The sequence below is a fragment of the Oryzias latipes genome, chromosome 5, assembly GCF_002234675.1.
Source record: "Oryzias latipes chromosome 5, ASM223467v1".
NCBI lineage: Eukaryota > Metazoa > Chordata > Actinopteri > Beloniformes > Adrianichthyidae > Oryzias > Oryzias latipes.
Window position 1 is genome coordinate 20,357,779 of NC_019863.2, and position 26,254 is coordinate 20,384,032.

Below are 26,254 nucleotides of genomic sequence, written 5' to 3' on the forward strand. Positions count from 1 at the left end.
CGGATGACGTCACGCCGCGATGTTCGCCTCTGACCGGGCGGAGAAGCGGCGGAGCTCTGCGCGACGTGCGGCATTGTTTACCTAAAATCAAGGACCGGGCGGTTGAATCCCGCCGAACCGGAGCTCCGTCTTTATGAGTAAATGCGAGCAGCAGCGGCGGAAGGAGACGCTTCGTTTGGGATCCTCCCCCCGGCTACCCGCGGAGGAGGATCGGTGTGATTTGTGGTAGCAAAGTGAACCGCAAGATGGCAACCAAAACAGCGGCCGCTCCCGAGCTCCGTAGACGGAGGTTCAGGTAAGGGACTCACCTGCTGCCAGAGGCTGCGTGGAAGCGGCGAACCAGTCTGTGGACTCATAAACGGGCCGTGACGCATCCCGTCCGGTCGGTCACTCGCTCCCGGGGTGCGCCGCTGTGTTCCGCAGAACTTCATTCACAGATTCCACAGTCGGATGGGGTTCCGCCGCTATTCCCTCACGTAGCGTCCGGCCAGGACACGGCTGGGACTCTGGAACCGGGGTGTAAGGTGCTCGAGTAAGTTCGGCGCATAAGTGAACCCCATTTGTGCGGGTTGTTGTTCGGAAGGAGGTTCTGCTTGGTGCGGACGCCCTCACTGGCTGAAGGAGTGGAAAAACACAGACCCCCAAATCCAGGCTCAGAAAAAAAGTCCAGATGATGCGGCAGATAAAGACGAGATTTAAATCCGGGATCAGACCCAGAACCGAGACCAGACCGAGTTCGGACAGATGTTTTTTGATTCTGGTCGCACCTGTCACCAGCTGACTATGTCACGTGACACAGGTGTGTGGAGGGATTTAAAAACTGAAATCAAGTAATGTAATAGCTTATTTAAAAAAAAAAAATCCAGTACTAGGGCAAAAAGTTTTAAATTTAAGATAAACATAAATGAAATGTAACTTATTATAAAGGAAAAAATCGCATTGTTTATGTTATTTCTTACAAAAACATGACTTACTCGAGTTTTTTCTCATGATGGAGGACAACAATTGGATGACGGGAAATAGGGGTGGACTTTCTCTGCACCAAGTACTGCTGTTCTTCAGAAACTGTCTGACACAGGTTTTTTTTTTTTGTGGCTAAAATGGCATCATTGTAATTAAAAGACCAGTGGGAACACTGAAAATAAATCAAAAGATGATTGGAGTGGGACTTTTGCTTTAACCAGAAGGTGCAAAAAATAGTTGAATGTAACATTTGATGAAAAATGGTTTACAGAATGTAAAAAAAAAGCCGATTGATTTTATTTGTGTTGCACAAAAACATTTAAAATATGAGCTAAAAATGTGACTTTTTGTTTATGAGTCTCACATCTTGGTTTTGTGATACTGAATCATAATAACGATGAACACTTCAGCGCTCCTGCATCAAAGCTTGAGGCGTTGGCCAAGTGGCGTATCCTGAAATCTCAGAGGCAGACAGTAAACCTGCTGTTTGGTGGTGGAGCAGAAGTTATGTTGGGGTAAACAACAATGGTTATCCTTGTTTGAAACTTCTTTTTGGAAGTGAAACACCTGACGCTAAGACAGAGGTTGTACACATAGAGAAGGTTATTCTTCCTAAAAGTTGTGCACCTGTTCTTTAAACTTGTTTCGACTTCCATTAATAAACAATCGTGTGTTTATGTGTTGTTATTGAGAACAGCGGTTAATAATAAAAGGCCCTGTTCACGTACAGTATGTTGTTTGAGTTAGCATTCAGGCTGCTTGGTGCCTTAGGCTGCATTTAAACTGCAGGTCTTGATGCCCAAATCCGATTTTCTGACTATATTCGATTTTTTTTGACGACCCGCTTACATCATCTTTTAAAAGTGACCCGTATCCGATTTTTGCATTTACACTATAAAATGCTGAAACTATCAAACGTAGACGTTCTGAGGACTACGTAATGTAGCAGCATTTCCTCCTTCCGTGGACCTGAGCACTGACCGCACGCATTTAAAAAACTATGTGCGAGCAGGCCCTTAATAATAATCATAACAGTCATAAAAGCACATTTAGAAGATGCGTGTTGGTCCAAATATTCTTTCTGCACAGATCCAGGTGAATGCAGCCAAACTGATTGGGGGGCGTTTCATAATACAGATGGACAACTACCCAAAACATACAGCCAAAGCAACTCAGGAGTTTATTATTATTATTATTATAAATAAAGAAGTGGAATATTCTTGAATGGCCAAGTCAGTCACCTGATCTTAACCCAATTGAGCATTTCACTTGTTGAAGAATAAACTTCAGACAGAAAAGCCCACAAACAAACAGCAACTGAAAGTGGCTGCAGTAAAGGCCTGGCAGAGCATTCAGAAATGTTAGTAATGACCATTTTGTGTGTATGTATATATATATATATATATATATATATATATATATATATATATATATATATATATATATATATATATATATATGTACCGTAAATTCCGGACTACAAAGCGCACCCGATTACAAGCCGCACCCACCCATATTCACGTGTTTGACTGCTTTTATAAATATACAAGCCGCGTCAGAGTACAAGCCGCGCATGTGATAGCCGATATTGTCATCCTGACAGATCACGCCCAGCGTCCCAGAGTGTGTGCAATTCATTAGCACATTGTGGGTGGTGCCAGTTTTGCCTCTGGGTCACGTATTTGAGTGTATCGATATCTGTCAAACAGCATGGACCTATATTCTGTTCACAAGTCCCTCAGTTATGGTGTTTTTATTTCATTTTTTTTTTTTTACTTATTGACAATCTAGGTATCTAACATAAAATTACAAACAGTAACCATATAATCAACATTACATCCCTCAGTTATAATGAGGAAATTTACATCCGCGATTCCACATTTCCCATGAGTCTTAGGGGCTAAAGGCGGGGCCAACGCCCGGCTCGCCATTCTGTTGTACGTGTTTAAGAATTAGCAGCAGTGCATGGAGGGGTGAACGGGAAAAGCTCTCCTTCCGCTTGTGTCGCAGCAGCGTTATGGGAGTAACAGGACTGGTTAGAAAACACAACGGTAAAATACAGCAGCGGCGACTGAAAAGCGCGCGCCTCACCGCGATACGCGCGCCTCAGTGCGGCGCGTGCGTCAGAATTCAGAAGCCTCTGCACTCCGCGGACGCCTCTGCGCTCCGCTCCCGCCCTGCGCGCTCCTTGTCTCCCCTTCCTATTTACTCCGACACCTCTGGCCAGGGCGACTTCAAGGAGGAGCACTTCATCCCCGTTGCGCCGGTGGATGGAGCAAATCGTTTCTGTGCAGAGCAATCGGACTTAAAATTGTACGTTTTGTGTATGAGGGGCGGATGCGTTGTTACGTGTGGGAGCCTTCAGACTGCCATCGGCCCCGCAGCTCAATCAGCAGGAGAAGATGTCTCCAGCTCACACGGAGGCTGTGAGTTTTTCAAAGCAAAATTCCGCTTTTACGGTTTCCTTAGAAACCGTAAATGGAGTGTACATTCACTCCATGCGCTGTTCTCTCCGTCACGCAGCAAACCGGCTTTTCCAAACCCGTTGGTGACGGTGGACTTTTTTACGCTGCTTTTAACGATTGCTTTTAACTTGAAAGCTTCATCATATTGTAGCGGCGATCACGTGCACGTTGGGTCTAATGGCCCCAAAGGATTCTGGGATGCGGCCGGGCATGCGTGTTTCGTTTTGTTGAACCATGACTGAAGTGTCTAAGACCTGAAGTCAAGTCCATGCTGTTTGGCTGCTAAGAGGTGTGTTGAATAAAAATGCCTCGTGCTTGGTGTTAGATAGAGAATACAAACTATTCACTGAGTTCGAAAATACGAACATGGCGGCCGCCAATGAAATCCATAAATTAGGCCGCCAATTAAATCCATAAATTAGCCGCGTCACTGAAAAAGCCGCAGGGCTGTAAGCGCAGGAAAAAAGTAGCGGCTTGTAGTCCGGAAATTACGGTATATATATATATATATATATATATATATATATATATATATATATATATATATATATATATATATATATATATGTATATATTTATATATATATATATATATATTTATATATATATGTATATATTTATATATATATGTATATATATTATATACATATATAAAATTCAGAAAAAAGGGGTCTCCAGGATTCTTTCGTTTTTACAATGTCATCTAAACCAGTGTTTTTCAACCAGTGTAGTGTGCCGTGGGAGATGGTCAAGTGTGCCGTGGGAAATTGCCTTCATTCACTGATCTAAAGACATTTAGCATCTCGAGGATATCAGCTCTTTGTTCCTCCAAACAGGCTCTTATAAAACACTGAGTAGTTAGGAATATAAAAGATCATAAAAAACTTTTTTCTTTGTGTTTATTTGATTCTATTAAAGACATTTCGATAAGAATGACAAGAAATGATAAGAAATACCGCGATTTAGCGGCAACTAAAGCCGTTTTCTGAAAAGTCCTGCCCATTTAACTGTCTCCGCCAAGCATTCTTGGAGTCTTAATCACGTCATCAGTCTGACCAATCAGAAGTGGTTAAAGTCTTCACTTCCTTGTTCTGATTCTGCTCATAATGTCGCTCAGTTCCAACAAAAATACCAGCTAAAGATCGCCTTTAGCGGTGTAGCTTTCCACAGAATCCGGTGTCAGACCGTGGAACAATTGAGCAAAACAATGAAGCTCAGAGACGCTAGTCTGTCTGGCGTTCGGTGGATTTTTGCACTACATCTCCCATGATGCATTGGGATAAAGTGACAGCGCCTCGGCGCACAATGAGTTTTTCTTGTTAAACGTCTTGAAACCACAACGAACACAAATCAAACAATTTTTAAATCTTCTAACTTAACTTTTATTACATCTTTTAGAAAAAACAGCTGCAGCTTCCAGCTTTTTCTGTCACAATTATCACAAAAATGCATGTGAGATTGCGGAGGGGCTTTAGATCAATACAGACTATGATTTTCTCCTTTTTTTTTTAATTTTTGGATGCTGGCGTGCCGCGGGAATTTTGTCAAGGTTAAAATGTGCCGTGGCTCAAAAAAGATTGAGAACACTGATCTAAACAATCAGAAAACCTTTGGTTCAGGTGGCTTTTTTTGGCATAAAGACACCAGTCGGTCAGTATAAAACAAATTTTTCCTTGGTTTTATTATGCTGAGAGCTCTTTTCTTTTCAGCAGTGAAGAGAAGAAGAAAACATTTCTCAATCCAGAGGTGCACATCTTTCTGCATGTATGCATTGACTAGAGTTATGAGAACAGATCAATGCATGTGTTTGTTGGTGATGTAGATTCCTGGTCAGACTCCTGAGGAGAAATAGGTTACAGGTAATATATCAGACTTCTTGTTTTCTGAAGTTTTCCATCAACACAAGCTGTTTGCATTATAGTTTAGCTATAATTATTGGTGTAACAGCAACAAGATACTTTATTAACACTTTCACAGTTAGCTAAAATGTTTATTTTATTTAATTTAAAATGATATAAAGATAAAAACTTTTTCTTTAAAAAAATGCTGGACAGATTTCGGAACATTTGGTTTTTGTGTCAGTTTCAAAATCATTGTGTTTTCTTTTTTTGTGTTTTAGCTCCATGCGTCTTCGCCTCGTGATCTAGATGTGGTTCTGAGGTTCTCCTCGTCTCAGTTCACCATGTCAGCAGCTCAGACACAGAAGGAGAGCAATGAAATGGGCTGGGGGGGTCTGGAGGCACTGGGTCTCAGCCAGAGAGAGCTGGTCTTGGCCGAAGCCCTGCAGATGGAGTACGATGCCCTATCCAGACTCAAACAGGACAAAAGTGGATCCAGCACAGATCAAAGTGGTTCTCCATCTCCTAGCCAGACCCTCTCCAAAACCCCAAATCCCTTTATAGAGTACCCCCAACCCTCCCCAAGCCAGCCTGTTCTTGATCCAGCAGGAGGGAGTCTACCAAGAGAGCTCTCCGGATCAAACACCTCCCTGAACCAGCCAGGAGGGTCCCAGTCTCCCCAATATTTTCCATCAATGGTGTCCCCTATTTCGGGAGGCTTCGATAAAGACTCTCCATACATTTTGAATCCTGAGATAAGCAAGTCCAGTGACCTCTCAGGCTGCAGCTACAGAGACTTTGTGGGATCTGGGTTTCTTTCCAAAGGCTTTGTTGCCCCCCCTGATGATATTCCTCCCGCCATTCCACCAAGAAATCCCATTCCTCCTTCATCAGGGTCAGGCAACCCCTTCCTGCCCCCTCGAAGGTCTACCTCCCCCCGAGATGTGAACCTGTTCATGCCTGATGTGGACCAGCCCAAGGTGACCTCAGAGGACCTGCGCTTTGACCTCACCAACGACTCGCTGTCCAGACTCAACGAGACCCGGCCAGGACTTCGGGCCCACAGGAATATCAGGGGCCAATTTGGAAAGCCTGTGGCTCGGAGTCAAACCCTCCCTCCACAGGTCCCACCTAGGACATATGTGAGTGACAAGAACCAACGGCGGGTTTCTGCAGAACCGGTAAGAAAATGAGGCTTGGTTTTATTGGGGTGCTTATTGGATAAAGATGTGGCCTCAGGGTCACCTCCACCCAACTAGGAAACGGGTCCTTAATGATAGATCATAAGATAAATATGACCCAAATATACTAGTCATTTTCATAAAGTTAAGGTCAATGTTGTTTTTTTCTATCAAATTGAAAAATATCCTTTAGATGTCCCTGGAAACAACATGTACCGTAAATTCCGGACTACAAAGCGCCCCCGATTACAAGCCGCACCCACCCATATTCACGTGTTTGACTGCTTTTATACATACACAAGCCACGTCAGAGTACAAGCCGCGCATGTGTTAGCCGATATTGTCATCCTGACAGAACACGCCCAGCATCCCAGAGTGAGTGCAATTTATTAGCACATTGTGGGTGGTGCCAGTTTTGCCTCTGGGTCACGTATTTGAGTGTATCGATATCTGTCAAACAGCATGGACCTATATTCTGTTCACAAGTCCCTCAGTTATGGTGTTTTTATTTCATTTTTTTTTACTTATTGACAATCTAGGTATCTAACATAAAATTACAAACAGTAACCATATAATCAACATTACATCCCTCAGTTATAATGAGGAAATTTACATCCGCGATTCCACATTTCCCATGAGTCTTAGGGGCTAAAGGTGGGGCCAACGCCCGGCTCGCCGGGCGTTGGCCCCGCCTTTAGCACGTTGGGTCTAATGGCCCCAAAGGATTCTGGGATGCGGCCGGGCATGCGTGTTTCGTTTTGTTGAACCATGACTGAAGTGTCTAAGACCTGAAGTCAAGTCCATGCTGTTTGGCTGCTAAGAGGTGTGTTGAATTAAAATGCCTCGTGCTTGGTGTTAGATAGAGAATTCAAACTATTCACTGAGGTCGAAAGTACGTACATGGCGGCCGCCAATTAAATCCATAAATTAGCCGCGCCACTGAATAAGCCGCAAGGCTGTAAGCGCAGGAAAAAAGTAGCGGCTTGTAGTCCGGAAATTACGGTACTTAAAAGATTTGAAGTTTATTTGGTTTTGAAAGTTCAAAGATCTTATGACATATAGTTATAATAATAATAATACACATCATAAGGATATTTCTTATTGATGCACTGGCTTGAAGAAGAGAATTAAAGCCAACTATTACTCTTGTGTCTGTAAACAAAGTAGTGGCGCCTTTGCATTTGCAGGTATTTCTTAAGCATGCTGGCTCATGTCTTTCTAGGAGTCTTGGCTGGATTTTCTTGCTTATTCAGAAGATTATCCTTCTGTTCTTGTGCTATGACAAGATATCTTTACTTTAGGAGACACTTGAGGACCAGGATCTTTTGAAACGGCAGTAGATCTTGTGACACACTTCCTTGAAAAAGAAGTTTGCATAAACACTGGCAGGTTTGTTTTGCTTTAGGGTTTGTTTTCTGAACTCACCTGCTTAAAGGTCACCTGAATGCTTGTGTGGACCATACAAGTGGACTCTGGTCTGCTTGAGAGCGAGGGTGAACAGCTTTTGGAACTGCATGATATTTTTTTTAGCCAGTTTGGTCTTTAGATTTCACCTTAGAACGCTGTGTGTGAAAGCAAACCAAAACAAATGAAATTTTGCTATTGTTGTTAAATTTTCTTCTTATTCAAGTAGGCCATCAGGGTATATGGTCCAGCTAAAAAAGTTTTCAGCAAAATGAACTTGAATCCTGCTACCTGGAGTTAAAGAAAGAACAGGTTTTGGATGTTTTTTCAGGTGTGCTATGAAATAAATAAAATCATAAAGAGCATTTTGAACTTTTTCCATAAAAAAATCATTCACAATACTGTATTTTTTGTACTATAAGTCACTCTGGAGTATGAGTCGCAGGCGGAAAAAAATGCATAGCCTTTGTGCCATCTTGTGGGGTTATTTGACCCCTACCTAACAATAACGGGTTAACCCTCCCATGACAAAGGTTGACAGGATTTCATGTCTGCCATGGACACCAGTGAAGATCAAAGATCACTGGGGGGAAAAATTCCGCATTTTGTCTTGTGGGTTCCAGATGACACTCCCAACGTTATTGTGCCTTGGGTTAGAACAAAATAGGGAAGAAAAAGTGTTCGATAAGTTGCACTGGAGTAGGGCTGCACGATATGAGGAAAACTCGCGGTATGCGATATTGGTGATTAATATTGCGATAACGATATAATTTGCGGTATATAAACAAATATCTAACCAACCAAAAACATCATTTCCATTTCACTGCAACAGTTTAAAAGTTATACTCCAAATGACCCTTGTCGACATAGGAGGCAAACATCAAACATAAAAGGGCTCATCTGATTGATCAACAGCGTAAACGGGTCCTTCCGATTGGTTAAATGCATGAAGGGATTTATTTCATTTGTTCAATATTTCAAGCTGCCGTGAGTTTGTTTTAGATGACCCCCCCCCCCCCCCCCCTTCCATTGAGGTGTTCTCCCTACCATGACAAAGGTGGATAAAGGTGGAAAGATTTCATGTAATCCATGGACACCAGTGAAGATCACAAATCATTGAAGAAAAAAGGTTCAGAGTACTGTCTAGTTGGTCCAAATGACCCCACTCCCAATGTTCAAGTGCCTAGGATAGAACAAGGGTCAAGGTAACCATTTATTGCGATTTTCACCGTCTTTTGCGGTATGCATATTGCACAGCTTGATGTCGCGATAACGATAAATTTGCGGTACATTGTGCAGGCCTACACTGGAGTCTAAGTCGTACTTTTGGTAAAAGTTTATTTAACAACATTTGGGAACAAGAACGGGCATTTCACCTTGAAAGGCAAATCAAAAAAACGGAATAGATACCAATAATAAACAAATATTTGCACGCTTCACTACCGTAACCATATTAAGCATCATGAAACAAAGAAGGAACCAAATAAGTGTCTAGTATATCAGCACAACATATGAACAATTGTTTAAATAAGCATAGCATGAAGAACATGCTAACAAATCAACTAAACTATTTAAATAATTTTAAATCACTAAATCCATTGAATTCTCATCGTCTATGTTGTTTTTGAACAACTCATCGCTGTCAGTAGCAAATACTGATACAAACACTTATAGGGCCCTTTAGTGGTTCTTGGTGGGAAAATAACGAACATGTGAGCCTATTTATTTTGATAAAATGACATATAAGTCACACGTGAGCATAAGTTGCATCCTCGGCCATGCTCCCAAAAAAATGGTAGTTTTACATTTGACAAAAAATGTCTTCTAAACAGTTTTATGCAGGGCTCGACATAGCCATTTGTCCGCTGGCCCGGTCCTGTTTTTCGAGCAGTGCGGACCACAAGACTTTACTTTTCACTTGTCCGCTCGGGCCACTAAAATATTTAACGGTTTATATATTCTTCACCTTTTTCAATAAAGTAAATTTTGCGAAAACGTGTAGATTTACCTCGTCTTCATAATTTAGTTTTTCTGCTAGTCCTGTGTTCAGACTTCAAGGGTTTCTATGGGAAACCTTTGATCACTTCTCCTTCTCTCCCGCCTGCGCGCACTCGGCTTTCACTGCCGAGCACCACGCGGCACGCGCTCACTACTTTTTTTTTTCAAACTTTATTGAATGTAACAATTCAATACAAAACAATGTTAAACAGCAACAACGAAGGCACAAGCCAGTGGGTTATTATTATATTTGATTATAAATCCGACACCGTCACTGAAGAGAGACTGAAGCATGTCAGAGATGTCGAAGACATGGCAGGAATAGATAGGAATATGTTGGATGGAGTAGTGGGTATAATTAGTAGTATGGACAGCAAGATATTTAATGAATGCATTGAAGATGAAACTGTATCCACTAAGCTTTAAGCTGAATGTCAAAGAATCAAAGGCAACTCCAAATACCTGAATCTCAGACTCAAATGCAGTAGAATGTTAAACTACTTAATTTTGTTTTTCTTTACAACACTGTAAGCAGTAAGTATTTCTAGTTAGCTGAATGATCTCAGTTAGACCTGCACAATATGAGGAAAACTCGCGATATGCGATATCAGAGATTAAAATTGCGATAACGATATAATTTGCGGTATATAAACAAACAGCAAAATAACCAAATAACCATTCCCAGTTTAAAAATTATACTCCAAATGACCCACGTTGACATAGGTTACAAACATCTAACATAACAGGGCTCCATCTGATTGGTCAACAATGTGAAGGCGTCCATCCGATTGGTCAAATGCATTAAGGGATTTATTTGATTCGTTAAATGGTTCAAGCTGCCATTAGATTGTTTTAACACATTTAAGGTTTATGATTTATTGCGATATTTGCCGTTAGAAGCACCATGAAAACTTCTGAACTAGTGTTACCTACTACACTGCAGTGCTCTCTTCAAAACATCTGAAACAGACTAGAGCAGATTTAAGTTTGATATGGTCTATTTTCAGTCATTGAAAAGTGTAGAAATAAGTGATGTCACCAGAATGCACCAAATTGTACCATATTAAAAGTTTCCGGGGGGGCATGCCCCCAGACCCCCCTAAAGTTGCAAGCACCTGCGGAGCGGCGGGTCCCGCTATGCGCGGTGTCGGGCCAGTAACTTTCAGGCAGGGCCAGTAAGTTTCAAAAACTACTGGCCCTGTGGGCCAGTGCAAATTTCTGGGCTATGTCAACCCCTGTTATGTATAAATAATGTGTTCAGAATTTTTTTTTGGGCCTATGAACTTGACTTGAACAATGTTAATAATTTCTTTTAAAAACATGCATGACACAAGTTGCCTTAATAGACCTTTTTCACACTTCCGCATTTTTCGACCGGAAATACGTCAATGACGTGTAAAACAACTTCCTGTTAGCGTAGCAGCAGATATGAAGAATGGCAGAGTCGAAGAGTTGCAGTCTCTGTTGCGTTCCAGGCTGTTCGTCTTCCAACCAAAAACAGCCTTACCTTTCATTTCATTATTTTCCTGTGGATCCAAACCTGAAACCCAAATGGATATAGGCGATCCGAAGAGATGAAGGGCATAGTTTTAATGTAAACACAGGTAGCACCCTCTGCTGCCGGCACTTACTAACTTCGCTCCGGGATTGTGGTGCGGCTGCGTCGTTCGTCGCCTGAAGAGTGGTGTTGCCCCGAGTATTTTCCCTTGGAACAACTTTACTGATCCTTTGAGAAGGGAGTCAGAATATGACAGAACCTCAAACGTCAGGCTATGCAGCTAAGCTGTGAAGATACTAGCGACATGGTGGCTAAGCTAAGACAGTAAAGATGGATCACGACTACGTGACACACCCACCTGCAGGTAAGGTTGTTCATAATGTGTTTGGTTAACGTTAGTCAACTATGTGTACCGTTATTGGATACATGCATTTCTACCTGAACAAATTAATATTTATAATAAAAGATGTTCATGCTCTCACCTATTTTAATTACATGTATTTAATCACTTTTGAGCATTTTGTCATTTTGTAATTTCCTTAACAAAAATAAATGAAATGTATTTGTAATTAAATACTTAACATACTTTTCAAAACATGATTACTGTGTTGTGTTGAAAGGTAGCATTAATATATTAAGACTGATTTTTAATTTCTTTATCTTCACAGGTGCTCTGGATGAGGCTTTGGATTACATCCATGACTTAGAAGCCAAGTTCCTTTGCTGGAGCCAGGAGACGATGTCATGGCGGACAAAAGTTCCTCGTTCAAGACCTCCTAACTGACATTGGATCTAAGATCATCATTCCACCTTTTAAGCTTTCAACTCAATTCAGCAAGGAGGAAACAGAACAAACCGCAGCCATGGCCCGCCTCAGAATTATGGTGGAAAGAGTGATCAGTAGGATAAAGTCCTTTCACATCAGGAACTCTCTGTGCCGCTCACACTGATGGGCAGTGTGAATCAGATCTGGCTTAACCGCCGTGTTTTGGCAAATTATCATGGACTTTTTTGTTTTGAAGAGTGAATTAATGTTTGGTATGTAAATAATGTATAATGTGCAAATAGTATGGAAAAATTTAGTGTTTCCACATATTCTTAAAATCTAATTAAATATAATTGTTATATTCGTAATGTTTTTCTGTTGAAATGTGACTGACTACACAAAAAAATTAGATGAACAAATAAAACAATTTTGGTCAAAATTGTGCCTCGTTTAATTTTTTGGTATGCAAATAACATCAAACATTTACAATAAAAAATAACATTACAGATCAACAGTAAGACAGAAGGCTGAACTGATTGTTAAAGACAAGATAAGTGTAATTTAAGGTATGCATTCATGCATTTGCCACAATATATATCCAAGTTCTCTTTCATTCCATCTCAGAAACCCATCCAACACAACCATGAGAGGTTGGGGCTGCACCTGGCATAATCTGCTTCCAGATGCCATCATATGGATCTGGCTGTGGTCCTACACAAGAGAAACACAACACACAAAAGTTAGACATAAGTGCATAACTACATTTCAATTTAATTCATTATATCTGCTGTAACCATAATTTGGTTAGTCATAAGATTAAAAAAAAAAAAAACTTAACTTGCTCACAAAGCAACAAAAAGTTAATCACCTGTATGCCTTTTACAGTGTGGACCTCTGACCGTCCCTGCCAACTGTTTTGGGTTTTTGCACCACCAGCTCACTAACCGGTTCAGGATGGATTCCCTTATAAGTAAAAGGCAGAAAGCAATTAAAGTCTGTAGTAACTACTTGGGGTGTTTTTATAATAATTTAGAGTTGTTATGGATACACATACGTTCTTAAAAAATAATGACAATATGATCACAAACCCACCTGTGCCATCTTTGCAAGCCACTCGTGCAGGCCAGGGGGGTGGAGCAGCCTGCAGACCCAGCTGTGAATAATGTGCGGTCTGGAACAGGATGGCAACTATGTGATTGCAAAATCCTTTAGCAGCCACACAACTGCAGACGAAAGCTTTCAGGTTGGCACTTTCTGCGTCCAGTGATATCTAGACACAATAAATTATATAGGTTAAAATTAGGACATACTTATGTTGCTACATCAATGTTCAGAATGACATGAAACTATAACTGTCAATAGGGTGACCAGATTTGAGTTTGTAAAAAAGAGGAGTGAAGTGAGTTTGTGAGATATTTCATCGAGAGTAATTGGTGTTCAGAGCTGCATACATGAAGCAAATATAATTACATTTCATCTATGTTCAATGTTATTTTATTATATAAGTATCAAAAGAGAGGACATGTCCAGGAAAAGAGGACTTCTGCTCACCATACTTTCAGAAAAATAATACTAGTAAGTGAAGAAAGTGCCGCAACCGCAGCAAAATGAACACGCATACGGGCAACTTAACATTTCTTATTTACAGCTTCACCAAATTTTTGGGTGTTATGTTAATCTCATGCCTTTTCACTTAAACATACACACAACATATTCACTGCGATGCCTTATATTACAAATTAATAACACCAGGATTTACAGTTGACGTAAACACACAGAGTTACCGGTGATGCGGCTATGGCTAAAGCTAGCTGAAGCTTACCTTGGTAATGGTGGATAAACTCTTCGTGGACGAATTTATATCCCATGTCCAATTTGTTTCCTTTAGTGGACGATTGCATCTTCACACTCTTCATCACATCGGTGCTGGTGAACTTCGGAACACAACTCAGGCTCTTCGAAAACACTCTAGGCTCTGCCATTCCTCCGCCAGCGAAGCACAAACCGGAACTAGGTTTACACGTTGATGACGTACTTCCGGTTTTTGCGAAAAAGGTCTATTGCTTGGTTAATGTAAGTATCCTTCACTGACATGACATATGATTGATGGACAAACCCACACAGATCCACTTAACCTCATTTCAGCTCCATTGTGAGTTAAAATGGATAAAAGATCTTGATCGTAAACGCTGGAGCCCACCGCCTTTATCAGTCAGCAGCCGCGACTGTTTCCTGTTGAACTTGTTCACAGTTGCCCGCCTGCAACTCAACTGTGATAAATGTCAGCAGTCAGACCAGTCCAACCGGCAGCGGGGTGAAAACACTGTGGGGTTTGATAGTCTGAGTGGAGTGACAGCAACAACTGTCAGACAGCGTGGAGCATCCTGTCCAGGATCCTGCCACGGGAAATACTGCTGGTTTTTCAGAATTACTGATATCCAATGCGCCAGTATTAAAAAAATATGAATATTTATTATATGGACTATTATTTGCAAATACAATCCTGCATCCTGATTCTGTGTGAATTGAGTAAAGTTTAAAGAAAGAACAAAGACACTCACTTGTGTCACCAACCAAAGGAAAACTGAAGACCAAAAACTCATAAACTTCATGAAAGATTTCCCTCCTTATTGGAGATTAAAAAGTAACAGCCGAAACTTAGGTTGTATTCAGACTGGAGACATTTGGTCCCCTTAAAGTAAGATATAGTTTCTCCTGATAATCCAGAACAAATGTTCAGTCTGAAAACCCCCAAGCGGACCCTGGTTCGAGACCAGACACTGCTCTCAGTTCTTTCTAGGTTGTCTCGGTTCTTTTCCAATCTGACTTTGTACCTGTTCACTCTGGCATTCTTGGGTCTGAATATAGTCTGTTCTTGGAGCAGAGCAACTGAACGCAAATGGCCACCGTAGCAAGTGGTCACGTGATGTCAACAGAGTAGGTTGTAGAGACGGCTGAGCCGCTGGACAAATGTAAAGAAATGATTGTCGTGTTATCAAACAGAAATAAGAGTCCAACTGTTCATTTGTAAGAACATTTATTATGCGGCATGCGTGTGATGAGCGGCACGCCTGGCACTGCTGTGACTTCATTCTAAAAGCTACCTTGTAGTAGCCGTAACAGAAATCTCTTAAAAATAATGCCATAACACCATACCGATGAGACACAGAAACGTATTGAAATGTAATCGGATGGATTCAGACTTATCAAAAGAATTTTTAATTTGATACACATTGCTTCTCACTGTTTTCTATCTATATGTCGTAAACACTTATCAGCGTACCTTATTAGCTGTCTTCTTGCCAGTAACCACCCTGCGGCATGCCTTCACTGGATTGAAAAAGCGAGTGAAAAGTGCTGTTCCTGTCATACAGACGTTCAAATCTTGTGGACGAAATCTAAGTTGAATGAACTAAAAGTGGTGGACTTCCGTCATTTCTGTCTCTAGTTACTTTGCCCCGCACTCCTGATTCCTGATCAATGAGTGAAGAGATCTTTAGCTTTAGTCTGGAACAGGAAAGTACCCTTGGTGGCAGTCTGAATACATACAAATGCAAGGTTCAGGACTCGATCCGGACCAAATTTAGCTAACTTGGTCCAGACCAATGGAATTTTTCAGTCTAAAAACACTATTATTTATTTTAGATTTCGTCATTATTGGTAACATGTACCGCATCAGAACACCATGCTTTAAAGTCTCACTCCAATCCCATTTCTGTCTATTGTAAAAGTGTTCCCAGTTGTCTTTTAATTATGGTTATGCCATTTTTAGGCACAAAAAAAAAACGTGTTGCTTTCTAGGAAAAAGCACAACAAGAGTTCATTAAAAATTCACCTCAGGGTTGTGGGCAGGCCCATCATGTCTTTATTTGTACTCACTGCTGCTAGCTTACACCCCCTTACAACTCCGAGCTAACATTAGTGGTGCATCATAAGTGGCCAGCAATGTTAGAGCTATCCCACTTACTTTCAATTCTCTGCCTGACTCATAAAATAGAGCTTTTTCAAACTTCCTTTTTCTTCTGCTCCTGATTTGCCTCAATTTAATCAAGAACTAGTTAGAAATGCTATTTTCCTCTTAAATTCATGAGAAAGAAGCTACATGTTAAAAATACCAAAAACAGCATTTTCCTTGGAATGGGTCTTTAACAAAAGCTCTGCACGGCATCAAAAAGCAGAACAATTCCTCATTTTCGAAAAACATTATTTAAATTTCTTGTTTTTTTTTTTTGTACTTTTCAGAAAAAAATATTTGTTTGCATTTGTAGTTCAGGACTCATCTGTAGAGAAAACAACATTGTGAAAAGGCTAATTGTATCATAAATGGCAGGAAACTCTGTAGCTTGTGAATTCAGCCTGAGAAATTTTTCAGACACAATGTCAAAACGGATACGGGCTGAGCTGCTCTGCTCCATGAAAGTTGGTGTGCAGCTGCATGCAGACACTCAATGCTTTATAAACTCAGACACGTTTTTAAAAATTAAATCTAACTTTTTTTTGCAGTGACACATCCAGTATCAATGTAGAAGTTCTTGTTTTGGTGAAAATGACATGTAAAAAAAAAAAAACAGCATCAAAAAGTAAGGAACTAGATTTGTTGACTGTTGCAAAGCCTGTTTTGTCTAGGCCTCACCTACCCTCACCTTTGGTCATGACCGAATGATAAAGGTGCTGCAGACAAAGGAGTTGCTGGACCCTCCCTTAGAGATGGGGCGAGGAGTTTAGTCACCCGGGTGGAGCTCGGAGTAGAGCTGCTGCTCCTCCACATGAGATAGGGTCAGTTCAGGTGACTCAGACTGTCTCTTGAATGTCTTCCTTGGGATGTGTCCAACCTTTTTCCCACTGGGGAGGAGGTCCCGAGAAGACCCAGGACTCGCTCCCCCACCAGAATGGTAAGAAGTTTCTGAGACGGCTGCCCCCACAATGGAACTCTGAATAAGTGAGAGAAGATGGATGTTCAGGCCTGTATTATTTTTGTTAGATCATACTGGGTGGATGCTCTTGGCTCTGCCAGTGTTCTTTTTGACGAGTCGACTGAGACCGGATGTCAGCCTGTAGGCTGCTGGTATTCTCCCCAAATCTCACTTTGTAACTGCCGAGCTGCAGACATGAACTGCTGAGACGACCCCACACGCCGTTTCTGAAGCAGAGGATGATCCCTTCTAAACAAGAAAAGCACAATTCAAGCACAAGCTTTTCAAGTTTATGTTAATGCAATGTCTTTTCTTCTCCACACCTGGTCTGAGTTGACTCTGATCCAGAAACAAACCATCTAGCAGGCTTCCTGGAGGGTTTGTTTGCATCAAATATGTGGACAAATGCATGAGTTCTTATAGTTGTATATATTTGGCTTTTGAAATAAAAAATAAGACTTTATCCTAATATTTTTCTCCAAGATGTGTAAATCTATGCAAATATTAATTGTTCCGGATATGGATGGAAAATATTTGTTTGCTTTCAAACTTTGTCTTCATTTGAGCTAAACGGGATTTTCCTGACACTTTTAAATGTATTGAATTCCATTCAAAGGAGAGCTATGAATTTAGTGGTGGACAAACCTTTAGGACAGTGTTTTTCAACCAGTGTGCCGCGGCACACTAGTGTGCCGTGGGAGATGGTCAAGTGTGCCGTGGGAAATTGCCCTCATTAACTGATCTAAAAACATTTCCCATCTCCAGGATTTTAGCTCTCTGTTCATCCAAACAGGCCCTGATAAAACACTGAGGAGTTAGGAATATAAAAGATCGTAAAATACCTTTTCTTTGCGTTTATTTTATTTTATTAAAGACATTTTGATAAGAATGACGTACCGCGATTCAGCTGCACCTTCGGCTGTATTTTGGAAAAGTCCCGTGTTGGGGGGGTTAATCACATGTCATCGGTCTGACCAATCAGAAGTGCTTAAAGTCTTCACTTCCTTGTCCCGATTTAGCTCGTAAAGTCGCTCAGTTCTAACAGAAATACCAGCTAAAGCTCGTCTTTAGCGGTGTAGCTTTCCACAGAATCCGGTATCAGACCGTGGAACAAGTTAACAAAACAGTGAAGCTCCGAAAACCGATCTTCGGCCGTTTTATGCACTACATTTCCCATGATGCATTGGGTTGTGAGAGTGACAGCGCAAAAGGAGATCTGTTGTTAAACGTCTTGAAACTAACGAACACACAAACTGTTTTTAAATCTTCTAACTTAACTTTTATTGCATCTTTTAGAAAAAAACAGCTGCAGCTTCCAGCTTTTTCTGTCACAATTATCTCAAAAATGCATGTGAGATTGTGGAGGGGCTGTAGATCAATACAGACTATGAGTTTCTCCTTTTTTTTTAATTTTTGGATGCTGGTGTGCCGCGGGATTTTTTTTAAGGTTAAAGTGTGCCGTGGCTCAGAAAAGGTTGAAAAACACTGCTTTAGGATATCCTTTTTTTTAAGAGTTGATCCAAATAAATATGTAATTCACTGTTTGAAAGGAAAGGCATAGAAAGACTCAAAAAAGTTGGAAGTTGATTTTAAAAAGTTTAAAAACCAGATTCATGATATGATTTGTTCTGTCAGCTCATTAACAGATCAGCAATCATGATTGTGATTACTTATTATTTGTTATATTTTATCTTTATTTTAATAATAACTTGGAAAACTTCCCGTCAATTTTGCAGGGACTGTGCTCTGATTGGCCCTCTGTGTGTGATTGACAGGTATCCATGGGTTCCAGGGCGAGTGGGTTCAGCTACGAGCTGTTTCAGGTGTCGGAGGAAAGGGATGAAGAGGTGGCCGCCTTCTGCCACATGCTGGACGTGTGAGTGTTAATGGAGAGGTGCTCGTGCGCGACCTTGAGCTGCAGGATCGCAACCGGCTCTTTATTTTTGTTTTTCAGGCTGCGGTCGGCGTACCCGCACAGTGACCGCTCTAAAAACGCTGGCTTTGTGTGGTCGCCATCTGTGGGGCACGACGAGCTGCACCAGGCCCTCGGGGTGAGCGTGAAAGTGACGATCATCAGCGAGCACTTCAGGGAGCCACTCACCTTTACCTGCGATGGTCAGACCCTTTCTTCATATGGATCACAGTTTTAAAACATTAGCGCTGATAAGAGCGGCAGGAGTGGAATCAAAATACACCTGTATTTTAAAAGAGCTTTTGAAACAGTCACAGCTGCTTGGTATAAAAGACAATAATATATAAATATATCATTGTCCTATATATTACTAACAAATAAGACCCACTCTGATGAAATTTGTGTTTTTAGTTTTTTTTAATATGTTCTTGTGGCATTTTTCTCATGGTGGAGGAAACACTTTATGCAGGCTTCACTACCGTAACACATTGATGCTAATTTAGCTTCATAAAGCAGAGGAGAAATCAAGTATATTAGCGCAACATATGAACAATATTAAGATAACCATAGCATGAAGAACAACTCAACTAAACTCTTAATTTTATTTCAAATCATTAAATCCATTGTAATTTTTATCATCTGTATTATTTTGGAACAATTCCGCCAAGTCCGGCCTACAGCTACGCTCACACCAAATGACATTCATGCAGCGGGAGCATACAGCTTCAGTGTAATGGTACCTACACACCGACAAATTGTGTTCAAGCAGTTAATTTTAAGGAAAGGTCACACGTCTACCCAAACTTCCCCGTTCTCCTTATAGAACGGGCATTCATTGATCGCACACTGGACGTTCAAGCAGTTGAACTTCTTGGTTGCTAAAGCGCCACAATGCTGGACTGCAACCCATCAGGGACTCGGGTTTGGTTGTGACGTGAGATTTGACTTAGCGGCGCTTCTTCTTCTGCATTGCTGACTGTAGGCGCTTCTTCTTCTGCATTGCTGACTGTAGCAAGTACTGATGCAGGGCTCCAGACTGCGAGCAATTGGTCGCATTTTGCGACCAAAATTTGAGAGTGTGCGACTGAATTTTACATCCAGTCGCACATGTGCGACCAGTAAATTTGCCTCCCCCACCCTCCATATTTTTTTATACATTAAACGTGGAAGGGGCACGTCAATGATCAATGAAATAATCAATGAGACGCGAGCGCACACGCACGCAGGCAGACACATACACTCGCGCACATACTCATGAAACGCGAGCACGTACACTCTCGCGTGATTTCTGTGTGTGAGGCGGCCACTGCGTGTGAGAAGAATGGGGAAAGCCACTTTAAATGGCTAAAATGCGTGTAGGGGGAGGGGCCTTGAGATGATCGAGCGCGCGTATCCTCACAACCTGATATGTGCGTCTGAGCTATGAGCAAGCGAACTATTGACTCGTTCTTCCGACCTGCGGCTAGTGTACCAGTGCCAGAGTCTACAGCGGGGGTCTCAAACTCGCGGCCCGCAGGCTATTTGCGGCCCCCAAGATGATATTTTGCGGTCCCCGCCTTAATATGAAGGTTTAATGTTACTGCAGGCCGCCAGTTTGTATGAATGACACTTTTTCATTGTCGTGTGAGAAGCTGACCAACCAATCACAGTGGGGTATATGACTCTTGGGGTAGTGACAATGTGACAATGACAGGGTTTGAAAGCAGGAAACCGGACAGCCCCCTCCCCGGACCACATTAAGGAGTTCCTTACTTTCCTTTAGAACGTATTTATTCGCTCGTAATTTTCTAAATACATGTAGTCCGTGCTGAACTTCTCTCTGGGCCGCACAGAACCGGAGGAAGGTTTAGGGTTTTGGTCAAGCGCGCGGCGGCGTGTCACCCCCGACCACAAACGGTTTATGCACGGCAGTTACGGCAGCACACCGCTCCCGTGGGAGTCGGGTCAGCTGAGGAGAATAAATGTCCCATACCTACATGCGTGACAGCTAACGGGGCTTGAACTTTAAACACGTGTGAGAGACAACAACATTAGTTTTAGACTCACTGAAAATACGTGGAGAAAATGCAAAGATGGACGTGTTTGAGATGAACCAGCACCTCGCCTGGATCGATGGGGACACCAGGCGGGGGGGCTGTTAGATGAAAGCGAATCTGCAGCAAGACTGAAGGACAACAGTTGGAGTTGTCCTTAACATTCAATTTAGTTTTAATATTCTTCTCCCCCTTAGTATGATCTGTGTTATTATATATGTTATGATAATTTTAATGTTTTGTGATGTATGTAGCCTTTTTTAATGAATTGGTATTTTAAATTATTTTAATTAATCACTCCACTACAAAAACCATCAGGACACATGTCCCATAATGCATTGTTTTGTAGTCTGTAGGGCAGCTTTCAGTCAGTTCAGTTTCCAGCTGTGTCCGGGTAGGTTTGCCCCTTGCTCCCACCCCTTTTTCGCGATATTTTTGTGATGATTGACAGTTGATGTTGGAGCAAAAACAAAAATATATGTCACACACCAGGTGATCTGCGCAGCGTTGAGTTCACCTGGGTGATCTCAAACACGCTTATTGTGCATCTTGGCTGCACTTATTTGGTGTCACAAAGATAAATTTCCATCCGTTTTCTTTACTATTTGTACTGTCATGACAGCGATGCTTTCGTCAGTTTACCTTCTTGTTGCATCTTCAAAAGTGCAGAATAAAATGTGACACTGAATTTGAAACAGCACATTGTAATTTCTGCATCTATTATTAAAGTATTTATTAGTAATACAGTGGAAATTAGTAGATTTGGTTAGAATGTTGATTTACGGTATGCGCCCCTAAATTTTCTGGTTGTGCCCCTAAAATTATCAGTTAGGGGCCACTGTGCTCCTAGTGAAAAAAGTTAGTCTGGAGCCCTGTGATGCACACCTAAAGTGCCCCGTAGTAGTTATTGCTATTTATTTTGCTTTTTTTGTAAATCACATATATAAGTCCCATATGAGTACTAGTCGCACCACCAGCCAAACTATCCAAAAAACGCAAATTATACTCTGAAAATTACGATATTTGTGACATAGAAAATACACTAGGTAGACCACTACATCTTTATTTTTCTTAACAGAGCTTTTTATTTCTGTTTAACCAGTAAAGTTAGGTTGCGGGTGTAAGAGGGTGTAATCTAACAGGAGAGCACGTAAACAGAGAGCTGAAGGGGGGCCCGGGTAGCTCCACTCCAATAGTACCGCTCTCAACTCAGAGGTGAATTTCTAATGAACTTCTGCTGCTCTGCAGGAACTATGTCCTAGAAAACAACTGGGGATTTTGATTTAGGCTAAAAACAATATAATCATAATGAAAGACCACTGGGAACGCTTTTACAATAGATCAAAAGATGATTGAAGTGGGTCTTCAAAAGACAAAGACTTGCCTACTAGAAAGGTAACAGTATCTTAAAACAAACTATCTCAGCAGGAAAGTTGGGTTGTTATTCACCTTCTACACAAAACCCTCATCAGAGCTCTACTGGGTTTAAAAGTTCACATGGATAAAAAAGGAGTGAGACTGTTTAAAATTCAAAACCGACCCAAGAAGTTTAAAAGCTGGAATCTTTTAGACCGATACTGCTCTTTTCTTTCTGTACAGTCCAGCTGCTGCGTTTGGAGTAAAGACATACAGTCCCTGACAAAAGTCTTGTCGCTTATCCATTTTGTAGAAACAAAAGCGTATAACCTCACTTTTAATGATTCCATTGGTTTTAGAAATGTCTCATATGAAAGCTAAAACCCTCCCAAATTGTGTTCAATATACTAAAATAAAATTGCTTCACTGAAGAAAGATTGATCATTTAATGAACACAGAAAGGTCACATTTTGGCAAGACAAAAGTTTTGTCGCCTTGTCATATGATGCACCCAATCCTATATTACAGCCTCACCTGTGATCAATTACTGATCAATCAATTAGTGGGTGTGTATAAAAAGAACCCCAGCACACCAGGCCTTCACATCATCTGCAACTTGACCTCTGACAACATGCCTAAGATTCACCCTGAGACCAAAGCGTTGATTATCAAGAGGCTGAAGACCAGATCCACTGCTGAGGTGGCTGACACCTTCAATGTGTCTCAGCGTCAAGTACAAAGAATAAGAAAAAGATTTGAAGAGACTGGAGATGTTTTTGACAAGCCCAGGTCCGGCAGACCCCGCTAGACAACTGCTCAGGAGGACCGTTTGTTGGTTGGAAAATCCAAGGCCAGCCCCTTTTCCACTGCAGCAGAGCTCCACCAGGCCTGGTCACCTCAAGTCCCTGTGTCAACCAGAACAGTTTGTAGAATTCTGTCTCAAAATGGCCTCCATGGTCGAATCAGTGCCCAGAAACCAGCACTAAACAAAAGGCAATTGAAAAAACGTGTGGCATTTGCCAAGGCCCACAGCCTGCTAAAAGGATGGATGCTGGAAAATCAAATCAAATCAAATCAACCTTTATTTATATAGCACTTTTTCGACAACAGATGTCACTCAAAGTGCTGTGCATAAAATACAATAAAATTTAAAAACAAGATGACAAGACAAACCGTGCGACAACCCCCCCCCCCCCCCCCCCCCCCCCCCCCCAAAAACACACACACACCCACACACACACACATCAATAAATAAATAAAAAAGTGATAGAATGATAGAATGTAGAGACCTGGCTTTGTCCTGAGGTGGGAAAACGATAGTTTGGGGACATGTCCACACCAGCGACCCCCCAACCCAAGTTCACGGAGTACACCACCACAGAACCCCCCAGATCCGATCAAAAGAGTCAGACCCAGGAGATCCCACTGTAGCGACCCCGCTCACTGAGAAGGGTCAGTCACTGATGTGGAGGATCCCTCAGAGGGAAACACTGGAGTGTAATAAAATGTAAAAGGAATAAAATTAAAATATATATAAAACATGGACAAAAAACAAATAATTACATAAACCTCAATAGGCATATGAAATAGTAAGAGCGTCTTAAAAATTAATAGAATAAATAAATAAATGTATTTATATACACATATAAAACTAGTTAAAAGAAAAATAAATTAATTAAAATATTTAAAAATAATAATAATAATAAATTAAAAATAATAATAATAATAATAAAATAAATAAATAAAATAAAATAAAAAATAAAAAATCCTAAAATTCAACTAAAAGCTAAATTAAAAAGGTAGGTCTTAAGCCTTCCTTTAAAAACATGAACTGTCTCTGCAGCCCTGAGGCTCTCTGGGAGGCTGTCCCACAGTCGAGGTCCGTAAAAACTGAATGAGGCCTCGCCGTACGTTTTTGTTCTAACTTTTGGGATAACCAAAAGGCCTGTATCAGAGGACCTCAGGGTCCGCGAGGGCTCATACTTTAAAATCATGTCAGATAAATATGAAGGCCCAAGACCATAAAAACATTTGTAAACCAATAAAAGAACTTTAAAATCAATCCAGAATTGCACAGGGAGCCAATGCAGCGATCTTAAAATCGGTGTAATGTGTTCCCGCCCCCTGGTCCTCGTCAGAACGCGTGCTGCTGAATTTTGCAGCAGTTGAAGATTTGCTATTCTTGTTCTGGGAAGACCAGAGAGCAGGGCATTACAATAATCCAATCTGCTGGTAATAAAAGCATGCATTAGCACCTCTGTACTGGCAAGAGAGAGAAATGGGCGGACTCTGGATATATTTTTTAGATGATAAAATCCTGTTTTTGTGATGTTTTTAATTTGTGGGATAAAATTCAACTCAGAGTCAAAAATGACACCCAGGTTTCTCACACACTGAGAAGTTTTGTAATTCTTTAGTTTAGATAAAACTATGTCTCTCTTGTCTTCAGAACCGATCACTAAAACCTCTGTTTTGTCCTGGTTTAGCTGTAGAAAGTTCTCCGCCATCCATGACTCAATGTCTAAAATGCATTTTAAGAGTGTGTTGACCGACTCTTCATCATCAGGAGACACAGCGATGTAGAGTTGAGTGTCATCAGCATAGCTGTGGAAACAAACGCCATGCCTCCTGATGACGTCCCCCAGTGGCAACATATATAGATTAAAAAGTAGTGGGCCTAAAATTGAACCTTGGGGGACCCCACAGTTGATGTCGAAGACCCTTGAGGAGCAAGTATCCATACTTACGTAAAAACTTCGATCTGTGAGATAGGAATAAAACCACTTTAGTACAGTACCAGAGATGCCCAAACCTCTCAGTCTGTTGAGTAAAATACTGTGATCTACAGTGTCGAAAGCAGCACTAAGATCCAGTAGTACCAGAACTGAGAGTTTCTGACAATCCAGGTTACATCTAATATCATTTACTATTTTAACAAGGGCCGTCTCTGTGCTGTGGTTCGTCCTAAAACCAGATTGATATTTTTCAAATATGTTATTTTCTATTTAAAAACTCATTAAATTGGATTAAAACAGTTTTTTCAATCATTTTACTTAAAAATGGTAAGTTGGATACTGGACGATAATTGTTATAGTTGTTTGGATCTAAATTACTCTTCTTCAGAAGAGGCCTCACCACTGCCGTTTTAAAGGCAGCAGGGAAGACACCTGTCTGAAGACAGTAATTTACTATATTTAAAAGCTCAAACTCAAAGAAGTCATAAAATGTTTTCAACAACGATGTGGGGATTGGGTCTAAAAGGCAGGTGGTTGGCTTTAACTGGGAGAAAACCTGACCAAGTCCCACAGCATCAACCAGGACAAAACTTTCCAGTGTTTCCTCTGATAAATACAATGCTATAGATTCATTAAAAGCAACACCTTTTTGAATTAAAAGAGTAGATCTAATAGCATTGATTTTACTCCTGAAGTGGTCTGCAAAACTCTCACATACAGCATCTTAGGCTGCTATGGAGGACCTTTGAGAGTCTCTTTTAGTTAAACTGTCTATTGTTTTAAAAAGAACTCTAGGATCATTTTTGTTTTGTAAAATTAAGTTAGGAAAAGTGGCAGAAGGTGGATTTCTCAGATGAGTCTTCAGTTGAATTACATCACAGCCGCCGCAAATATTGCAGGAGACCAACTGGAGCCGGCATGGACCCAAGATTCACCCAGAAAACAGTAAAGTTTGGTGGCGCAAAAATCATGGTCTGGGGTCACATCCACTATGGGGGTGTGCAAAACATTTGCAGGATGGAAGGCAATATCAATAGCCTAAAATATCAAGAAGTATTAGCTACCTCTTACATTCCCAACCATAAAAGGGGTCAAATTCTGCAGCAGGATGGTGCTCCATCGCATACTTCCATCTCTACATCAAAGTTCCTCAAGGCGAAGAAGATCAAGGTGCTCCAGGACTGGCCAGCCC

At 41.2% G+C, this 26,254-nt stretch overlaps 1 protein-coding gene and 1 long non-coding RNA gene across 4 annotated transcripts in view; one reads left to right on the forward strand and one right to left on the reverse strand.

The window, feature by feature from the left end:
* pik3c2b (phosphatidylinositol-4-phosphate 3-kinase catalytic subunit type 2 beta) overlaps positions 1-26,254 on the forward strand; it is a 43,939-nt gene continuing 17,685 nt past the window's right edge. Inside the window, exons 1-4 of one of the 3 annotated variants that reach the window (XM_011475234.3) lie at positions 1-295; positions 5,548-6,447; positions 18,802-18,902; positions 18,981-19,141. In XM_011475234.3, coding sequence (XP_011473536.1) covers positions 5,611-6,447; positions 18,802-18,902; positions 18,981-19,141 — 1,099 coding nt within the window. In that variant the 5' untranslated portion in view covers positions 1-295; positions 5,548-5,610. Of the gene's footprint in view, positions 296-342; positions 533-5,183; positions 5,288-5,547; positions 6,448-18,801; positions 18,903-18,980; positions 19,142-26,254 lie in introns of those variants that run through there. The other 2 variants (XM_011475235.3, XM_011475236.3) reach the window with 2 other exon arrangements.
* Positions 12,777-13,245, reverse strand: LOC111947455. The gene is made up of 3 exons (XR_002873297.1): positions 13,206-13,245; positions 12,982-13,076; positions 12,777-12,824 (listed from the first exon to the last, which is right to left on the reverse strand). It is a non-coding gene; the product is annotated as an uncharacterized LOC111947455 (long non-coding RNA).